Raw genomic sequence first — 17,160 nt, 5'->3', positions numbered from 1 at the left:
GTGAAAGACATCAACCGAAACAATAAAATTCCATATAATGCAGTTGTGTTAGAGGCATCCCAATGACACCCAGATTTGATTATTCACTAGAAGAGCTCACAGGACTCAGCATATAGTTGTAGTCATGCGTGTGGCTTGGTATGGGGACAGGCTAGAAAGGCCAATGAGCACCGAGCAATGGTGCATGGGGTGAAGGCCAGAGGAAACCAAGCGCAGGCTTCCAGCAATCCTTTCTCTATGGAGTTAGCAGGATGTGCTAAATTCCTCCATCATGAAATTAGGACAGCACAAGTGAAATGTTGTCTGCCAGTACGAGGCTTATGGATACTCAGTGCCCGAGGTTTTCATCAAATGCTAATCACATAGGCATCTTCTCCTTAGCATGTCCCAAAATTCCAGGTTTCCACCAAGGAAATCAAGTGTACAGCCTTAAGGACATTGCTTGTACCAGCACTTAGGCACAGTGAACCACTCTTAACCAGCTAGGGAATGGTGGGAACCCTCCTTAAATCCAAGATCCCAGGGAACAACCAAGGGCCAGTCATTCAAGTAGGATGTTCTGAGGGTAGCCATCTTTGGCCTGCTGGATGAAATCTGTTCTGCATAGGAATTATAGCCCTGACGTCATTTTTGGTGGTGTCTTCAAATTTTGTTTTACTAGCAAGTAACATGATGGTTACCATGGTACTGGTTTCAGTTTCATCATCCATATGAAGTAGGTATTTGTATAAAAATTACTAGGGCAATATGAGGTCATTATAATCTCTTTTTTTTATGTGATTAAGCTTTCATTATGATTCTGAGGTATGATCAACATAATGATTTTTGATTTAAAATTAGAATGAAAATCTCGTAATTATATGGAAAACCCAGGTTTGATTCCTATGGTGCTGAACCCCTGTTTATAGGTATAAGATTTTGGATCATATTCATCAATTGTTTTGTTGCCTAAGTATACAAATAACTGTTGTATTTTTGTGTTTTGTTTATGCATTTTCATACACTTCCAAATGGGAGACAGTACCCCTATTGTGTTACTTTGATCTCTATTTTAATGTTCAAGGTGACTGTATCATGAGTTAGTATATGCTAAGAGTAGCTTCAATGGAAACCATATTTTGTTGTTTTTGTTGTTTCATACATTTAGTAAGCCTGATGTTTTACATCAGTTTTAAGTTCACAGCAAAATATAATAGGAAGTACAGAGTCTCCATATACCATACCATGCTCCCGTACACGCCTAGCCTCCCCTGTTGTTAACATCTTGCACGACAGTGGTCCATTTTGAGTAGGAATTTTTTTTTTTCAGTTCCTTGGTTGAGTTTTGAGCGAGAGAGCATGCATGCGTGTGAGCAGCCAAGGGGCAGAGGGAGAGGGGGGAAAGAATCCTGTGCTGTCAGCCCAGAGCCTGATGCAGGACTTGATCCCATGAACTGTGAGATCATGACCTGAGCTCAGATCCAGAGTTGGACGCTGAACCAACTGAGCCACCCAGGCACCCTGACAACAGTGGTGCATTTTCTCTGGACACGAACTCTTCATTTGGAGGCCAAGTCTCTAATTTGCATTAGTGTTCAGCCTTGGTGTTATACATTCTATGAGTCTTAACAAAGGTGTAATGATGTGAATCCACCTTTGTGGTACCGTGTGAAAGAGTTCCACTGCCTGAAAAGTCCTCTGTGCTGTGCCCGTTTCTCCCTACATTCACCCCAACCCTTAGCTCCATAGCCTTGCTCTTTCCAGGTGTCATGTAGTTAGAATCATAGAGTGGATGTCTTTGAATGTTTAGAAAGTGAAAATATCCTGGTAATTGAATGTAGGCATTCAAGATATTCTTTGCCCTTTGTTTTGTTTAGTTGCTCATCAGTAGAGGATCTGATGACCTCTGCCTTCCATGACAAAAAGTATGATTTCTCTAGATGTGTGTCACCTAATGGGGAGGGTTGAGAAAAATGACCTCATGAACCACTACAGAGCACTCACATTGGGATCATCCTCCTCTGTGATGTGCGGTGGGTCTAGATAGACTCTCTAGCAATGGAAGGAGACAGCCTCAAGAGGTTAGAACTATATCAAAGTGGAATGCCAAATCTTTCCTTCTTACGTTGCCATTGGAAATAAGACGAGGGAGAGTCTGTTTGCTATGGTTTGGCCATGCTGCAAAGTACAATAGCTATAGAGCACACTTTGTGAGGGGGTGTTTCCTCCTAAAACTGAAGAGTGTCTGTTGAAGAGCTGGGGAGGTTCTGCCGTGTTACAGCAAAACAAAGATACTCTCTTTCAACTCCTCTAGTACTGAAAGTCCAGAAAAATCATGCTAGTTTCAGTCTGACATTGTCAGCTCATGATAATCATTCTCCTAACGATACCAGTTTCCTCCAGTGTCACAGTGTCGGTCAGTGATGGCCATTGTAAACATCAGTCCCCCTGTAGGTGTCAAATTCTGATAAAACCCATTCTTGCTCTTGGTCAATATAGAGGAGAAAGTAAGATTTCTTAGTGCTTTAAGCCTACGAATGGTATAATTACCATTCAGTGTAGTGTGGTTTCCAGGTGTGGTCCCAAAGCAATACTTTTTAACAAATCATAAGCCGTACACTTGTAATTTTCCTCTATTTTTCGATTGTTGATTTAACATGTATTTTGCTTTCATCTTTAGGAGCAGATAAGAATGCTGAGGAAGATTCTATAGCCAGGTAGGATATTTATGGATTTGTAAAAATGACATTTGCTGGGGCACCCGGGTGGCTCAGTCGGTTAAGGGTGTGACTCTTGATTTCAACTCAGGTTTGTGAGTTCAAGCCCCCCGTCGGGTTTTGCGCTCACAGCCTCCTTAGGATATCTTTCCCGACTTCTGTGGGCACTCACTCTTAAAGTATAAAGGAATGAAATGAAATGAAACGGATAATGAAAGGAAAGGGAAGGGAATGAATGAACTGAAAATTATGTGTCTCCTAAGGGAACGCAGAGAACAAAAGCAGTTGTTGCGTGTTCTACACTGGACCAGACACTATATCCTATGGGTAACATCTGTTCAGTTATATAGTCATTGTATAGCTTTGCCAAGTAGCTGTGCTGTTGTAGCCTACATTTTATTACTTTGGCAACTGTGGTTCAGGGAGGTTGACGACTCGACCATGATTCCATAGTTAACGGGTAGCTGAGGGGCTTTGCCCATCAGCCCGTGAAGCTTCCACATCCATTCCCTGGTTCCTCAGCAGCACTGAGATGAGGATACAGATCCTAGGGCAGATCAACTCAGAATGTCAAAGGTAATGATGTCGGAACACTAATTTAGGGTTTGCTTAAGAACCCAGGTTAGTCCAAGCATTTGGCCTCATATATTTGACCACTAGTGCCAACCAAAGTCATTAGTGCAGTGGTAACTAGTCCCTTGTTTTTACCATCCGAGATTTTAGGGTGGTTGTCAGCTATGGCCATGGTGTCAAGGCTTTTCCATAAAAAGCAAGATGTCATCAGGCAACTCCTTACATGTAGTGATATCCCCTCTTCTTGAGACAAATGAGTTTTCTGTAAGGGAAGGATATTTAGTTGTAGACCATGTTACATTAACTAAACTCACTCTCTATTTCGAGGATATTGCTATATGATTCTCTGTTGCCTAAGTTCCCAGGCTGGTTTCCCTTTGGGCTAGTATCCTTGTCTAGTTCTAGGAATCTTTTCGGGTTTTTTTGGATTTTTTTTTTTTCCAATGACTTTTTGTTCTGTGTTTTTGCCTTTTGACTTTCTTCTCTTTTTTCCTTGGTATTTCTTCTTTTTTTTTTCCAATAATTTCCCTACTTCTGCCATTTAAGGACTCTCCATTATTCCAGAGGCCAAATCAAAAGCACTTAGAGTCTCCAGATTTAGGGAACCTCAGAGATTAATTCCTCAAAACACCCTCTGGTCCGTCAACCTATGTTTCACCTCCTTGCCCAATGGTTGTTTCCCTGGAGAATTGGAAACTCAAAAGAGATTGAAGTGACCTATTTGGATATGATAAGTGACAGAAATGCGATTTAAATTCTGGTTTTCTTTCTTTCTTTCCTTCCTTCTTTTTTGTCTTGATCTTGCACGCAACTGTTTTAATAATAGAAGGCTGGGGAGTGGGTCTAATGAATAGAGTGAAGGAGGGTAAGAATCGAATTAGCAGAGGAGACCAGGTTTCAAGGAGAACAACACTGAGTTGGTTAGGAATACGAGTTTGAGAAAAGATGTCAGAATTTGGGGGGTTATGCCAAGTGAGATAAAGGTGAATGACAGGAATGAAGGACCCAGGATTAGGGGAGTTGTTTAGAAAGGCATATTCAAATAGAGAGTTCAAGAGGGTCGTGATCAGTTTTCTGCTTTTGTGTGTGTTGGTTTCATTAAAGGTGCGAGCATACCTCAGATTTTCTGATGAGAGAGATTAAAAATCATTTGAGCTTCTGGGAAGAGTCTGTTTACAGCAGATAGAAATATGATATCCCCTACTTCCACCCCAACTGAGGGAGGATAGCTTAGATCCTCTCAAGGAATTGGGGGTGGGGGTGAAGATTCCGAACATCAGAGATGTATGGCCCAAGGCAAGCTGTCTCCTCACTCCACCTCTTTTCCTAAATCTGTGATGCCCTTCCCATGTACTTGTAGGGCTGGGCAGGGGTAGGTCTGACTTGTGAAATCAGCAAGGGAGCTTCATCTGGATCGGTGATAACATGCCTATGTTGAGGTGACTGTGTGGATGAGTGAGGCTCCCAATTCGCTTGTTCTCCAGGAGCAGGACATGGTCCCTACCCTCGGTCATTGGAGCCCATCCTTGTTGTAGGAGTGTATGGCTTCATAGGCTACAGATTGAAAGGTTGGGGAATGCCACAGAACCGTGCTGAAGAGTGATGTAGGAGTGGGAGCTCATAGGGAAGAAAATATTCAGGCAGCGTATAGAGAAATAGAGGCACAACTACCAGGACCATTTTGATCACAGTCTCCCTCCTTGGGTAGCTGAATGCCCCTGAAGGCTTGGAGTGTCTTGCTAGTTATTATGGACCTAAGTAAGGCAAGACCAGTGTGGGAACAAAGTTGGCCTTGGGAACTTTGAGTCTTTCAATCTCTAGTTAGTACTACCACTCATAACATAGAAACCTAAACTTCGATACGTTTACTTAAACGGAGGTCTACGTGACACACAATGTAATATGTGATGCAACAACTCTGGATGTTTCACCGTGATCGCCATAAGCGTAGCTCCCATCTGTTAATGTATGAGGCTATTACGATACCACAGGCTAGATTCCCTATGCTGTACCTTTGAGCCTTGTGATTTATTCATTCTATAACTGGAACCCTGAACTTCCCTCTCCCCTTCCCCCATTTTGTCCATCCCCCCACCTCCCCTCCCTTCTGGCAAGAGTCAAATCTCTGCATTTATGGGTGTGTTTCTGCTTTTGCTCTGTTTGTTCATTGATTCCCCTTTTTACATTCTACACAGAAGTGAAATCATAGAGGATTTGTCTTTCTCTGTCTGACTTATTTCACTTATCCTCATGCCATCTAGGTACATCCATGATGTTGCAGGTAGCAGGATCTCATTCTCATTTAGAGCTGCGTAATATTTCATTGTGTGTGTGTGTCTGCGTGTGTGTTTGTGTGTGTGTGGTATCCAAACAGTATTGTGGGTACTGGCGTACAAAATAGCCTCATTGCTCAGTGGAATAGAACCGCAAACCCAGGCATCAATCCACCACTGTATGGTCAGTTCATCTTCCACAAACAGGAAAGACTATCCAGTGGGGAAAAGGCAGTCTCTTCGCCAAATGGTGTTGGGACAACTGGACAAGCCACATGCCAAAGAATGAACCTGGACCAATTTCTGTACCATACACACAAATAAACTCAAAATGAATTAAAGACCTAAGTGTGAGGCTTGAAACCATAAAAAAAAAAAAAAATCCTTGAAGAGAGCACAGGCCGTCATTTCTGTAACTTTGGCTGTAGCAACATTTTACTATTTATGTCTCTTGAGCCAAGGGAAATAAAACAAGAATAAAGTTTGAGGACTACTTCAACCTACAAAGCTTTTGCACAGTAAAGGAAAGAGTCAAAACTGAAAGGCAACCTCTGGAATGGGAGAACAAATTTGGAAATATTTGGCAAATCCAGTAAAGGGTTAGTGTTCACAATGTCTAAAAACTTGATTCATGTCAACATCACCCCCCTCCAAAAAAGCCCAGTTTACAAATGAGCAGTACACATAACCAGACACTTTTCCAATGACAACATACAGATGGTCAACAGACACATGAAAAGATGCTCCCCCAAACTACAACGAGATACCACGTCACACCTGTCAGAATGGCTACACTCCAAGACACAAGAAGCAAGTGTTTGCGAGGATGTGGAGACTAAGGAAACCTCTTGCACCGTTGGTGGAAATGCAAATGGGTGCGGCCCCTGTGGAAAACAGTATGCAGGTTCCTCAAAAAATTAAAAACAGAACTCTCCTATGATCCAGTAATTGCACTACTGGATACTACCCAAGAGAATACAAAAACAAGAATTCCACGGGACACACGCACTCCTGTGTTTATTGCGGCATTATTTCCAACAGCCAGCGCAAGCGTCCATTGACAGCTGAGTGAACGAAGAAGAAGCCCTATATGAATGTATGTGTGTGTGTATATGTATATCACACACACACACACACACACACACACACACACACGCACACACACATGCACACACACACACACTGTAATATTACTCAACCATAAAACAATGCAATCTTGCCATTTGCAATCACCTGGATGGAGCCTGAGGGTAGTATGGTAAGCAAAGTCAGGGAAAGACAAATACCATATGATTTTACTCATGTAGCCCTTAAGAAGCAACAAACGAGCAAAGGGAGGAAACAAAAGGGGAGACAAACCAAGAAATAGGCTCTTACCTGCAGAGAAGAAACGGATGGTTGTGGAGAGGAGGTGAGTGGTGGGAGGGGTGAAAGAGATGATGGGGATGAAGGAGTGCCCTTGTCATGATGAGCACGGGGTGAGTATGGAGTTGGTGAATCACTATTTTGTACAACTTAAACTACTATAACTCTGGATGTTCCTATTACCGGAATTAAAATAAAACTTAATGACAAAACCAGAGGCCAACTTTTCATTATACCAAGAAACTTCGTGGAATAAACAGATAGGTGACCTTTCCCTTAACTTTTTTAAATTTTGTTTTTAAATGAATGAACATGTGTTTGTTGTATTTTTTTGCTCTAAAGGCTTTCCGACAAACCTGGTCCTGACGATTCATGGTCTACCTCATCTAGCCAAGACTTAGATTTTGGTACCAAGGTAAAGTACCCTCCTGTGAAACTCACTTTCCTGCTCTGAATTGAGTTTTCTCCCTTATTCACTCTGAAAATTTAAGAGGAGCCTGTGTATCATCATTTTATGTGTGTCATGGAAAGTTGGCAAGAACAAACCACTTTACAGATACATGACGCGTTGAATGTTTTGTTTTGTTTTGTTGTACTTTGGTAAATCCTACAGGTGGAGGCTGATAAAAGAATGGGCTGGAAAATATATAATGACCGTCAAATTATATTGGGACAAGCTTTCCCACAATGGAGGCAATATGACGTTTGCTTAAGGATAAGGATTCTTACTGTGATCGTAACATGACTGATAATACTCACGCCTAAATGAAACGTGATTGGGTCCAAGTATCTATTGTAGGTTGCCCCCCGCCCCGGGCAAGTTTTATTTTGGTGAGATACAGGATTTTCCTTTGGCTCTATCCTTTGTTCTACATTTAGAATAAAACCATATTAGAAAATGTAGAAATTTAGATGTTTACATTATTTCTCAACATTTACCTTACAAAGGTGTTCCCCTGTAGTTTTGAAATAACTCCATGAAGAGTAAGTTAAAATTGTGCATCTCCCCGAAGAATACGTATTTTGCTGAAAAGAGTAGCTCTATGGGCAGAGGCTCTTCATAGCCAAGGTGTCAAATTTCTAATTTCAGAAATCTTGCCCATTCTAGCTTTGAACACTATCTCCTCCTAGTCCTTGTGTCAGATTCTAAAATTTAAAGTTTCAGACATCTGATATTTATTTCAGTATTCATTTCAAAGCCCCTAAATCATGATAAGCTCCTGGAGGTTAGGAAACGCACTGGTTTGACTCCTGGAGCTCCTAAAATAAAGTCTTGCTTGGAAGAAGCAATGTCATGGTTTTTGAATGTGAACACATGAGTAGGGAAATGGAATTCCGTAGAATGGAGTTTGAAAAGTAACAAAATACGCATGATATATCACAATTAAATATGTGAATTTAAAAAGTCAGGCTTCAGTTTATATTCCGTTTTAGTGTTTAACATGTATACACGCAAATGAATCCTATTGAGGCAATCAGGAGTTACATAAGAAAGAAGGTTACAGTATATTTTTAGTATCCTCCCATTGTGAGCTTAGAAGTGCAGGGAAAAAGTCGTCAGCCTTTGTTGGTTGAACCCCATCTGTGTCCCATTACCTACATCCTTTAAATGTTCCCATTTCTTCCTAGAATTCTCATTCCCAATTCTTTCTCCATAGTGAATGTTGACGTGTTAGGAACCTCTCTTTTTCTGTTCTTTTGTTAGTCTAGTAATAATTTCTAGCTTTTCGGAAGCGATAGATGCCAGGAATTGAACAATTTATTTATAGTGAAAAAAATTAAATTCTTTATTACAGTATTTATAACCAGATAACTGTAGAGTGATAAGAGTCAGTATTATTAGGGATATACTGTGAATCAAAGCCTCTCTTTTACATAAATATTATATACATAGATACATAGATGGATATGGATATAGATAGATAGATAGATAGATAGATAGATAGATATAGATAGATATAGGTAGAGATATATATAATATACACATATATACACATATATTTACACTTATATATAAATACACACTTATATGTATACATATTTATGTACACCTATACGTACACACACACACACACACATATATATATATATATATATATATATATATATATATATATGTATATCACACATATATAAAGACATATATCTTTAAAAGGTTTAAAAGGGACTATTTTTCATAGTATATTCCCAATCCTACTTATGTACCTGTTGAAAAATGTATGTTGTTTCCACTTACCTTCTTTGGCTCACATTTTTCCTTTTCTTTTTTGTCTTAAGCTCATGCTTGATTGATTGGTCATTTGTTTTGTTTTGTTTTGTTTTGTTTTTTCCTTTTTCCCTCTTCTCAACCCATGCTTATTACGGTATTTTTAATTTTTTTTCAAAGTTTATTTATTTTTGAGACAGAGAGAGACACAGAGTGCAAGCGGGGTAGGGGCAGAGACAGAGAGACACACAGAATCCAAAGCAGGCTGCAGGCTCCGAGCTGTCAACACAGAGCTCAACGTGGGGCTGATAACCACAAACCGTGAGATCATGACTCATGAGCTGAAGGTGGATGCTGAACTGACTGTGCCACATATGTGTTCCCCGCACCGGGCTCGTTTTTAATGGTTTACCCCTACCCTAATTTGTCCTTGCAGAAACTATTTCTTTAGTGTCTGTTCTTTTAGTACATCACTGTCTGTCAACTCCATTGTCAACATATTGGTTATGGAATTCTACTGTCTGTGTGTGGTTTCCATCCAGGGCTCGTTGCCCCACAAGGTTTATTATTCTTGTTTTTCTCTTTCTTGGAAGGGGCTGAGATAAATGTTTTTGAAATGTTTGCATTTCTCTTGGAAAGGGAGGGAGAGAGAGAAAGAATGAGCAAGTGCTCGTTGTTGTGATCTGACAATATGCAAGGTATGATCTCAGTCCTTTTATATTTGTGGAGGGCTGTTTTGTGACCCAGGATGTCACTTGGAGACATTGGAGAATGTTCTATGTGCACTTAAGAAGAATGTGCGTTCTACTGCTGTTGGATGAAAAGATCTTAATATATCGGTGTTGATATCCATGTATATAAATGTATATATATGAGGCCAATATATATCTATGTATATCTGAATACATCTGGTCCAATGACACATTGGATCTGTGTTTCCTTACTGATTTTCTGCCTTGACGATCCGCCTTTTGCCATGAGTGGAGTCTTAAAGTCGTCTACAATCATGGTATTTGTATGTATACATTTAATCATGTTTGTGAGTAATCGATTCATATGTGTGGGCGTTTCACTTTGGGGGCATAAACACTTGCAATTGTTAGCTCCTCTTGATGGATAGACCCCTTAATTATGATCCAATGCCCTTCTGAATCTGTTACTACAGTCTCTGGTTTAAAATCTAGTCTGTCTGGTGGAAGTGTGGCGACTCCAGCTTTCTTTTGACTTCTAGTAGCATGATAGGTGGTTCCCCATACCTTCACTTTGAACCTGGAGGTGTCCTGGGGTCTAAAATCAGTGTCTTGTTGACAACATATAGATGGATCTTGTTGTTTGGTTTTGTTTTGTGTTTTACCCATTCTGATTCCCTGTGTCTTTTGATTGCGGCATTGAGTCCATTCCCATTCAGAGTGATTAGTTAAAGATATGGATTTAGTGTCATTGTGTTATCTGAAGGTTTCATGCTTTTGGTGAGGCCTCTGGTCCTTTGTAGTCTCTGCTGCTTTCCACTCACAGAGTCGCCCGTTAGGATCTCCCGCAGGGCTGGTTTAGTGGTCATGAACTCCATTAGGTTTTGTTTGTCTGGGAAAGCCTTTCTCTCTCTTTCTGTTCTAAATGTCAGCCTTGCCTGGGAAGGGATTCTTCGCCGCAGATGTTCCCATTCAGCACATTGACCGTTTCCTACCCCTCCCTTCTGCCCTGCCAAGTTTCTTTGGACAGGTCTGCTGCTACCCTTATGTGTCTTCCCTTGTCGATTAAGACCCGTTTGTCCCTAGCTGCTTTCAGAATTCTCTCCTTATCTTTGTATTCTTCCGGTTTTGTTATGACATGTCGTGGTGTTGGCCTGGTTTTGTTGACTTGGAAGGGAATTCTCTGTGCCACCAGGACTCGGATGCCCGTTTCCTTCCGCTGATGAGGGAAGCTCTCAGCTATAAGTTGTTCAAAAAAACCCTTCTGCCCCTTTCTCTCACTCTTCTTCTTCTGGGACTCCTAGGATCTGGCTAATATTTCATCTCACCGAATCACATAGGTCTCTAGTACCTGACTCGTGGTCTATAATTTCCTTTCTTTCCTTTCCCTGCTTCATCTTTGTCCACAATTGTATCTTCTGTTTCACCGATGCTGTCTGCTGCTTCTCCCATCCTTGCTGTCACTGCATCTAGGTTACTTTGTATCTCCTTTACACCATTTTCAGCATTCATCGTGATGATTCTTTAGGTCCTTGATCTCTGAAGCAGTAGATTGTCTGCTGTCTTCTATGCGTGGTTTCAAGCGTAACTATGCATCTTATGAGTGTCATTCCAAAAATGTGCTCACATATATGGTTTCTGTCTCTTTTGAGCCTTTCTCTGGAAGTCCTTTCTTTCCGGAATTTTTTTTGAGGAGAAGTCTTCGATTTCGTTGTTCTGGCTAGATTCCTGCCCTTTATGTGTTTTAATAGCTTGTTCTGTGTCCCACACCTGCGAGTACTACTATATTAAAAAGAGCTCCTACTGTGTCCAGGGCCTGGCAGTTGAACAAATATTTTTGGAGTATGTTGTGTGTACTCTTTCGGTGCGTCTTTGGCTGCTGTTCTCGCTACTTGGAATGGTGGTTTGGGCCTTCCACCAGGTGTGCTTTGATTTGTTTGTTGAAGTAATCCTGGAAAAAAGGAGAAGAATGTGGTGAAGAATCCTTAGCCCAAACAGAAAGAGAAATGACTGGAGTGGAAAAAAAGACCAGGAAGTGCCTCAAAGGAGCTAGAGTTCATCCAGGAAGTGAGGGAGGAAAATTAAGAAGGAGATCTAGAAAAGTATAGAGAAATTGCACAAACAAACCAAAAACCAGAACACAGCAAGAAAGGAAATTATATATATATATATATATATATATATATATATATATATATATATATATATAATATACAGTTAGCTTTGCCCCACATCAACTCGAGACTACTAGGCTGTTTCCGAAGGGAGAATAGGAAAGAGGAGAGTAGAAAGAGAAAAAAGGGGAAAGAGAAGAAAGGGAAAGCAAACTAAAGAAATGATGGGCGCCTGGGTGGCTCAGTTGGTGAAGCGTCCGACTCTTGAATTTGGCTCACGTCATGTTTCGCTGTACGTAGGTTCTTAACCCCCATCAGGCTCTGCAGTGAGAGCATGGATCTTGATCGGATTCTTTCTCTCTCCCTTTCTCTGTACCTCTCCTGCTTGATCACTCACTTTCTCTCTCAAAATAAAGAAATAAACATTAAGACAGAGAATAAAAAGATAAAAAGAATAATAATTCAAATGAGAACAGACAAACAAAGGTAGAAAACCAGAGGAGAATTGTCTATTGGTACCTGGTACTGGTGGCTGTGCTGGTCTAGAGGAGGGGCTGTCTGGTCCCATCAGTGTCAGTCTAACTCCCACAGAGAGCAGTTATGAGGCACAAAGAGGCAGGGTTTTGTGTAATTGGCCTGCCTCCAGTGAATCTCACTGTCCGTTTCCTGAAGCCCCACGATGTTGGTCATGGAGAGAGAAATGGCGACACCCCAATCTCTCCTGACCACACGAGGTGTCTCAAAGCTCACTGTTTAGGCCATCCTCACAGAATATCCTGGGGGCCTGGCTCCTCTTGCTGCAAATTCTTCTGTGCTCCCTGAGCACTGAGCTGGGATTCAAAACCCTATAGGATCCCGCTTTACTCAGACCTGGTTTTGGAGTAGGACCACTCTGCCCAGTTGACAAAGGGTCTCTGGCTCATGCCTGCAGAGTCTTTTTCCCTTGGGCAGGGCAATACCTCCCCTTTACACCATACTCAAGGTGTTCTCTCCCAGTGTTTCACTGAGAGCCTAGGGGCGGCTCCCTCCCCACCAGGCATGGGAGGTTGCAGCTCTTTTCTAGAGAAAGTCTGGCAACCTTGAAAATTCTGTTTTTTAGCCTCTAAGGCTGTTTTGCAAAGTAGAAACTGGCTCTCTGGACCTCTCCTTGGTCTGTGGTCCGGACAGGTTTTCTCATATCCAAATACACTTCCCACAGCCTCTCTCTCTACCTTCCTTTCGTTTCTCCACCAAAGGGTTTCCCCTACTCCATGCCTATGCGTACCATTTTATTTCTCCCAATCCGCATACACACCCTTCTGTCCCGCCAAGCTGTGTCTTTGCACCTGTGGAGATTTTTCTGTCCCTCTGCAGCCTGTATTCCTGGTATTCCAAGTGTTGTGACCTCAATACTGCTGTGTTTGAGGGTCAAGGGAAATTCTGATCACTCTCCTCTGCCATCTTTCCTCCTCCTGCCTCCTTTTATTTTCCTTTTCACAATTTCACACTTCTGTGTAGGTTTGCATTATTATATCAGTTTAATATGTTTTATAGATATTTACGATGGGCTTTTATTACAGGAAGTGTATTGATCTGAATTTTCTCTCTTTTCCTTTTTTTAAAGTTTATTCATTTATTAATTGTAGAGAGAGACAGAGAGAGCATAAGTGGGGAGGCGAAAAGGGACAGAGGGAGAGAGAGAAAATCCCAAGTAGACCCTGCACTGTAAGCGCAAAACCAGATGGGGGGCTTGAACCCATGAACTGCAAGATCATGACCTGAGCCAAAATCAAGAGTCAGGTGCTAACTGAATGAGGCATTCAGGCGGCCCTAACATTTTCTTTGGAAGTCCCCGGGTACTTTTAATTTAATATGCCTTAGTTTAAAGACATTGTTTTTGACCCATTCCCTTTCCTCTTCCCTGACTCTTTGTAATCTGCTCTGTCATTTGTGTTCCCTAACCTAATAAATAGCAGCCCTGGAACAGGAAATGTCCTGGACTCCGAACTTCCCTGAAATCACCGTATCCAGTCAGTCACCACATTCGATATTTTGTACCTGCTTACCATTTTTCATATGTTATTCCTGTAATTCACTCACTCACCTATAATTTTGCAGTACTCTTCTGGTTTTGCTTCCTTTACGTTTGTCCTACATGGCTGCCAGAGTGACCTTTCTAAAATATACTTGTGACGATGTCACTCCTCTGCTTATTCAATGGATCCCCATTACCTGAAGGTGAAAATTCATGTTCTATCATAACACTGCTCTTTTTTTTTTTGTTTGTTTCGTCCTGATGTTCTAGTAATATCTCTCTATCTATCCCATTCCCAATAACTCTGTTCCAGTTTTGCCATATTGCATAGGTGTTGTCACTTACTATATTATTTCATACTTGATTCTTTTGCCATTATAGAATGCCCTTCACACCCTCCCTGTGCACTTTGTCTATCTTTTAAGATACAGCCCTATCTTCCCAGCATTTCCTGAGCTTCCCAAATGTAAGTCTTTTCTCCTTTGTGCGTTCACTGTATGTTATTCACTTCCCTTGCAGAACTAGTGGATGTTATTTTTCTGTCCTTACCTGTTTTCATGAATCTCTACTGCTACTAGCATATAGAACAGACTCTGTCTTTTATTTATATTTCCAGGTCTTCCCCAGATCGTGGCTATGACTTGACAGATACAGTATGTGCTTGTCTTTTTGAGTGGGTGAGTGAATGACCAAATGAATCAATGTGATATTTTTCTGAAGTTGGGTTTTTGTTTTGTGCTGTTTTTCTAGGAAGGAACATCAAAGTCAGCAATGGAAGCAAAAGAAGATGGTGTTGGTATTATTGAAAATGTGCCACCAGAGCAAGCAGTTAATGACAGTTTGACTTCTGCTGGTGGAGTGCATAAAAATTACAGAAGCGGTAAGCTAGTGAATATCTGTGAGTTGTTTTCCTATGATTAAATGCTAGTATGAAAAAACTCTGGAAGTATGTAGATCCAAATATATTATCCTTTTTTCGTGAAGGTATTTTTCTGTTGCTATCTTTCTTTAGAAGTATCCCAAGTACTACCCCCTTTTACTTGCGGAAAATCGTGAACCCCCTGAACATTTTTCTGCTATTGCTTTTATTTTATTGAAATATTCATGAATGGAGATAGACTTGGGTATGTGTTTAAAATTCATAGTAACACATATTTTCATTAATTTATCTGTGACCCTATTCTGTAGATATCATGTCAGCAATAAAATTAGGAAAAGAGGAAGATGTAGAATCACCTTCTCTTCCTGAGGTACTTTCTTCTTCTTATTTTTGAGTATAGGCATGGAGTGATGTTAAAACATCCAAGAGATGCGTTGACTTTGACTTTTGAATGACTAAAATAACATCGCAGTCATATTTGTAGTAATATAAGTAAAGTAATGATGACGTATTCTAAGGTGACAACTAGGGAAGGAGGTAAAAAAGTCCTGATCTCTTAGGCCCAGGCAGCTGCTGCATAATGCTACAAGTGCTGTATTTGAAATCAAAGACATGCTAGCATCTTGGTTCCGTCACTTCCTAGCTGTGGGATCTTGGAAAAACTTGCCTCAAGGTCAATGACCTCGTTCCTAAAAATGGCACCAATACCCACCTCTTGGTTATGCATAATGAACAAATGTGGCAATGTTTTGTAACCTGTAAAGGGTGCTATAGAAACAGAAGACAAAATGATCACAGTGGCTTTTAGTGACTTACTAAATATTGAGGATACTTTGTTTGGTGAATGTTTGTTTATTGTTGAGAGTGGGGTGGGGGAGAGAAGATCCGAAGCAGGCTCTGCACTGAGAGCAAGGAGCCCAATGCAGGATTTGAACTCATGAACTGTGAGAACATGAGCTGAGCCAAAGTTGGGCGCTTAATCAACTAAGTCACCCAGGCCCCCCAAGAATATTTGTTTTAAATGTGAAGATGTCTGAAGGCCAATAAAATGGTCGTAGGGTCCAGAAAAGAATGGGAAATTAGGAATGGGTTTTTGATTTTCTAATTTGGCACTATGTTAAGTTCCGGTAATCTCTTAGGGGAGATATCATATAGGTATACAGTTGACCCTTGAACCAGGTGGGTTTGTACTGTGGGAGTCCACTTACACACAGATATTTTTCAATAAATAGAGTACCATAGTGTAAATGTATTTTCTGTTCCTTATGGTTTCTTTTTCTATTAATTCTTTCTTTTGAGAGAGAGAGTGAGTACAGAGTACGTGGGTAGGTGAGGGCAGGGTGAGAGAGAGAATCTTAAGCCGATTCACACTGCCAGCATATTTCTTTCTCTTTGATATTAATTGATTTGGCTGCTAATAATTTAAAGATTTCTAATTCTCTAGTTATTAATCCTTAAAAAGTACTCAAATGCACTTTAGTGCTCATTATAAGGGATGGTAAGCTAAATAGTTTTTAAGGTTTGTAACATTAAAAATCATCTAACTTATTTTTTGGTCGATTTAACATGTAATGAATTGCTTAGTTCCAAAAACTGACAAGCTTAATTTTATGAGTTCATATTTTTCTTCTGTCTTTGGCTACGGCAAGTTAGTTTTCACTTCTTACAGGAAGTTACAATCCAGTGACTTGGGAACAGCTAAACATAGATGAAGAAAGTTAACAGTACAATTGTAATTATTTTCTCATTTTTCTTTGTCCGTACTTGATTACTTAAGGACAAGGTGTTTTTACAAACATGTATCCTGGCAGAAAAGACATGTGAAAATCAAAACAAGGAAATTAACCATCCGTTTTTGCAACTGCAAAAAATTACTCAAGGACCAGCAATGAATAAGGAATGTGATAGGGAGCATGATATATCTCTATATTTAAGACATGCTTCTATGCAAAACCTTGAGGAAATGTGGATCAAATAAGGCAAATTAGACTGGAAAAATAGCTTAAACTCATCACCAGTGAGTGAAAGCTGAAGTTTGGTGAAATTTGTTAACAATACAGCATTCCTACTCATCTTGAAGAAGAACCACCACGGGGTCACTCTAAGGAGGAACCAACTGAAAGGAAATACCTTTGAATTGGACAAATACTGTACTTGACTGTGAGGAAGAAGATGCATTTGGAGTGTCTGTCTTGGTAGTATTTCAGGCATTTCCTGAACAAAAAGAGCCTAGTCTTTTTTTTTTTTTTTTTTTTTTAGAATATTGGTAGGATATTTATTGAAATTATGAACCGCAGAATCTAAGCAGGTCGTGGGGAAAAGGGCAGATGAAAAAAATTCTCTTCTTAAA

The 17,160-nt window shown here is 40.5% G+C and overlaps 1 protein-coding gene across 1 annotated transcript in view; it reads left to right on the top strand.

Moving 5' to 3' along the window:
* Positions 1 to 2,659: 2,659 nt before the first annotated feature.
* Positions 2,660 to 17,160, top strand: part of LOC132676998 (ankyrin repeat domain-containing protein 26-like) — a gene marked incomplete at its 5' end in the record, with an annotated part of 89,993 nt that continues 75,492 nt past the window's right edge. Inside the window, 4 exons of the mRNA XM_081795447.1 lie at positions 2,660 to 2,696; positions 7,250 to 7,322; positions 14,681 to 14,810; positions 15,119 to 15,180. Of these exons, the coding sequence (XP_081651573.1) occupies positions 2,660 to 2,696; positions 7,250 to 7,322; positions 14,681 to 14,810; positions 15,119 to 15,180 (302 nt within the window). The remainder of the gene's footprint in view (positions 2,697 to 7,249; positions 7,323 to 14,680; positions 14,811 to 15,118; positions 15,181 to 17,160) is intronic.

Source organism: Panthera onca, chromosome B1 (genome assembly GCF_046562875.1).
Source record: "Panthera onca isolate mPanOnc1 chromosome B1, mPanOnc1 haplotype 2, whole genome shotgun sequence".
In the NCBI taxonomy this organism is placed as follows: Eukaryota; Metazoa; Chordata; class Mammalia; order Carnivora; family Felidae; genus Panthera; species Panthera onca.
Note: the sequence above shows the minus strand (reverse complement) of the source record. Positions and strands in the feature narration are given on the sequence as shown.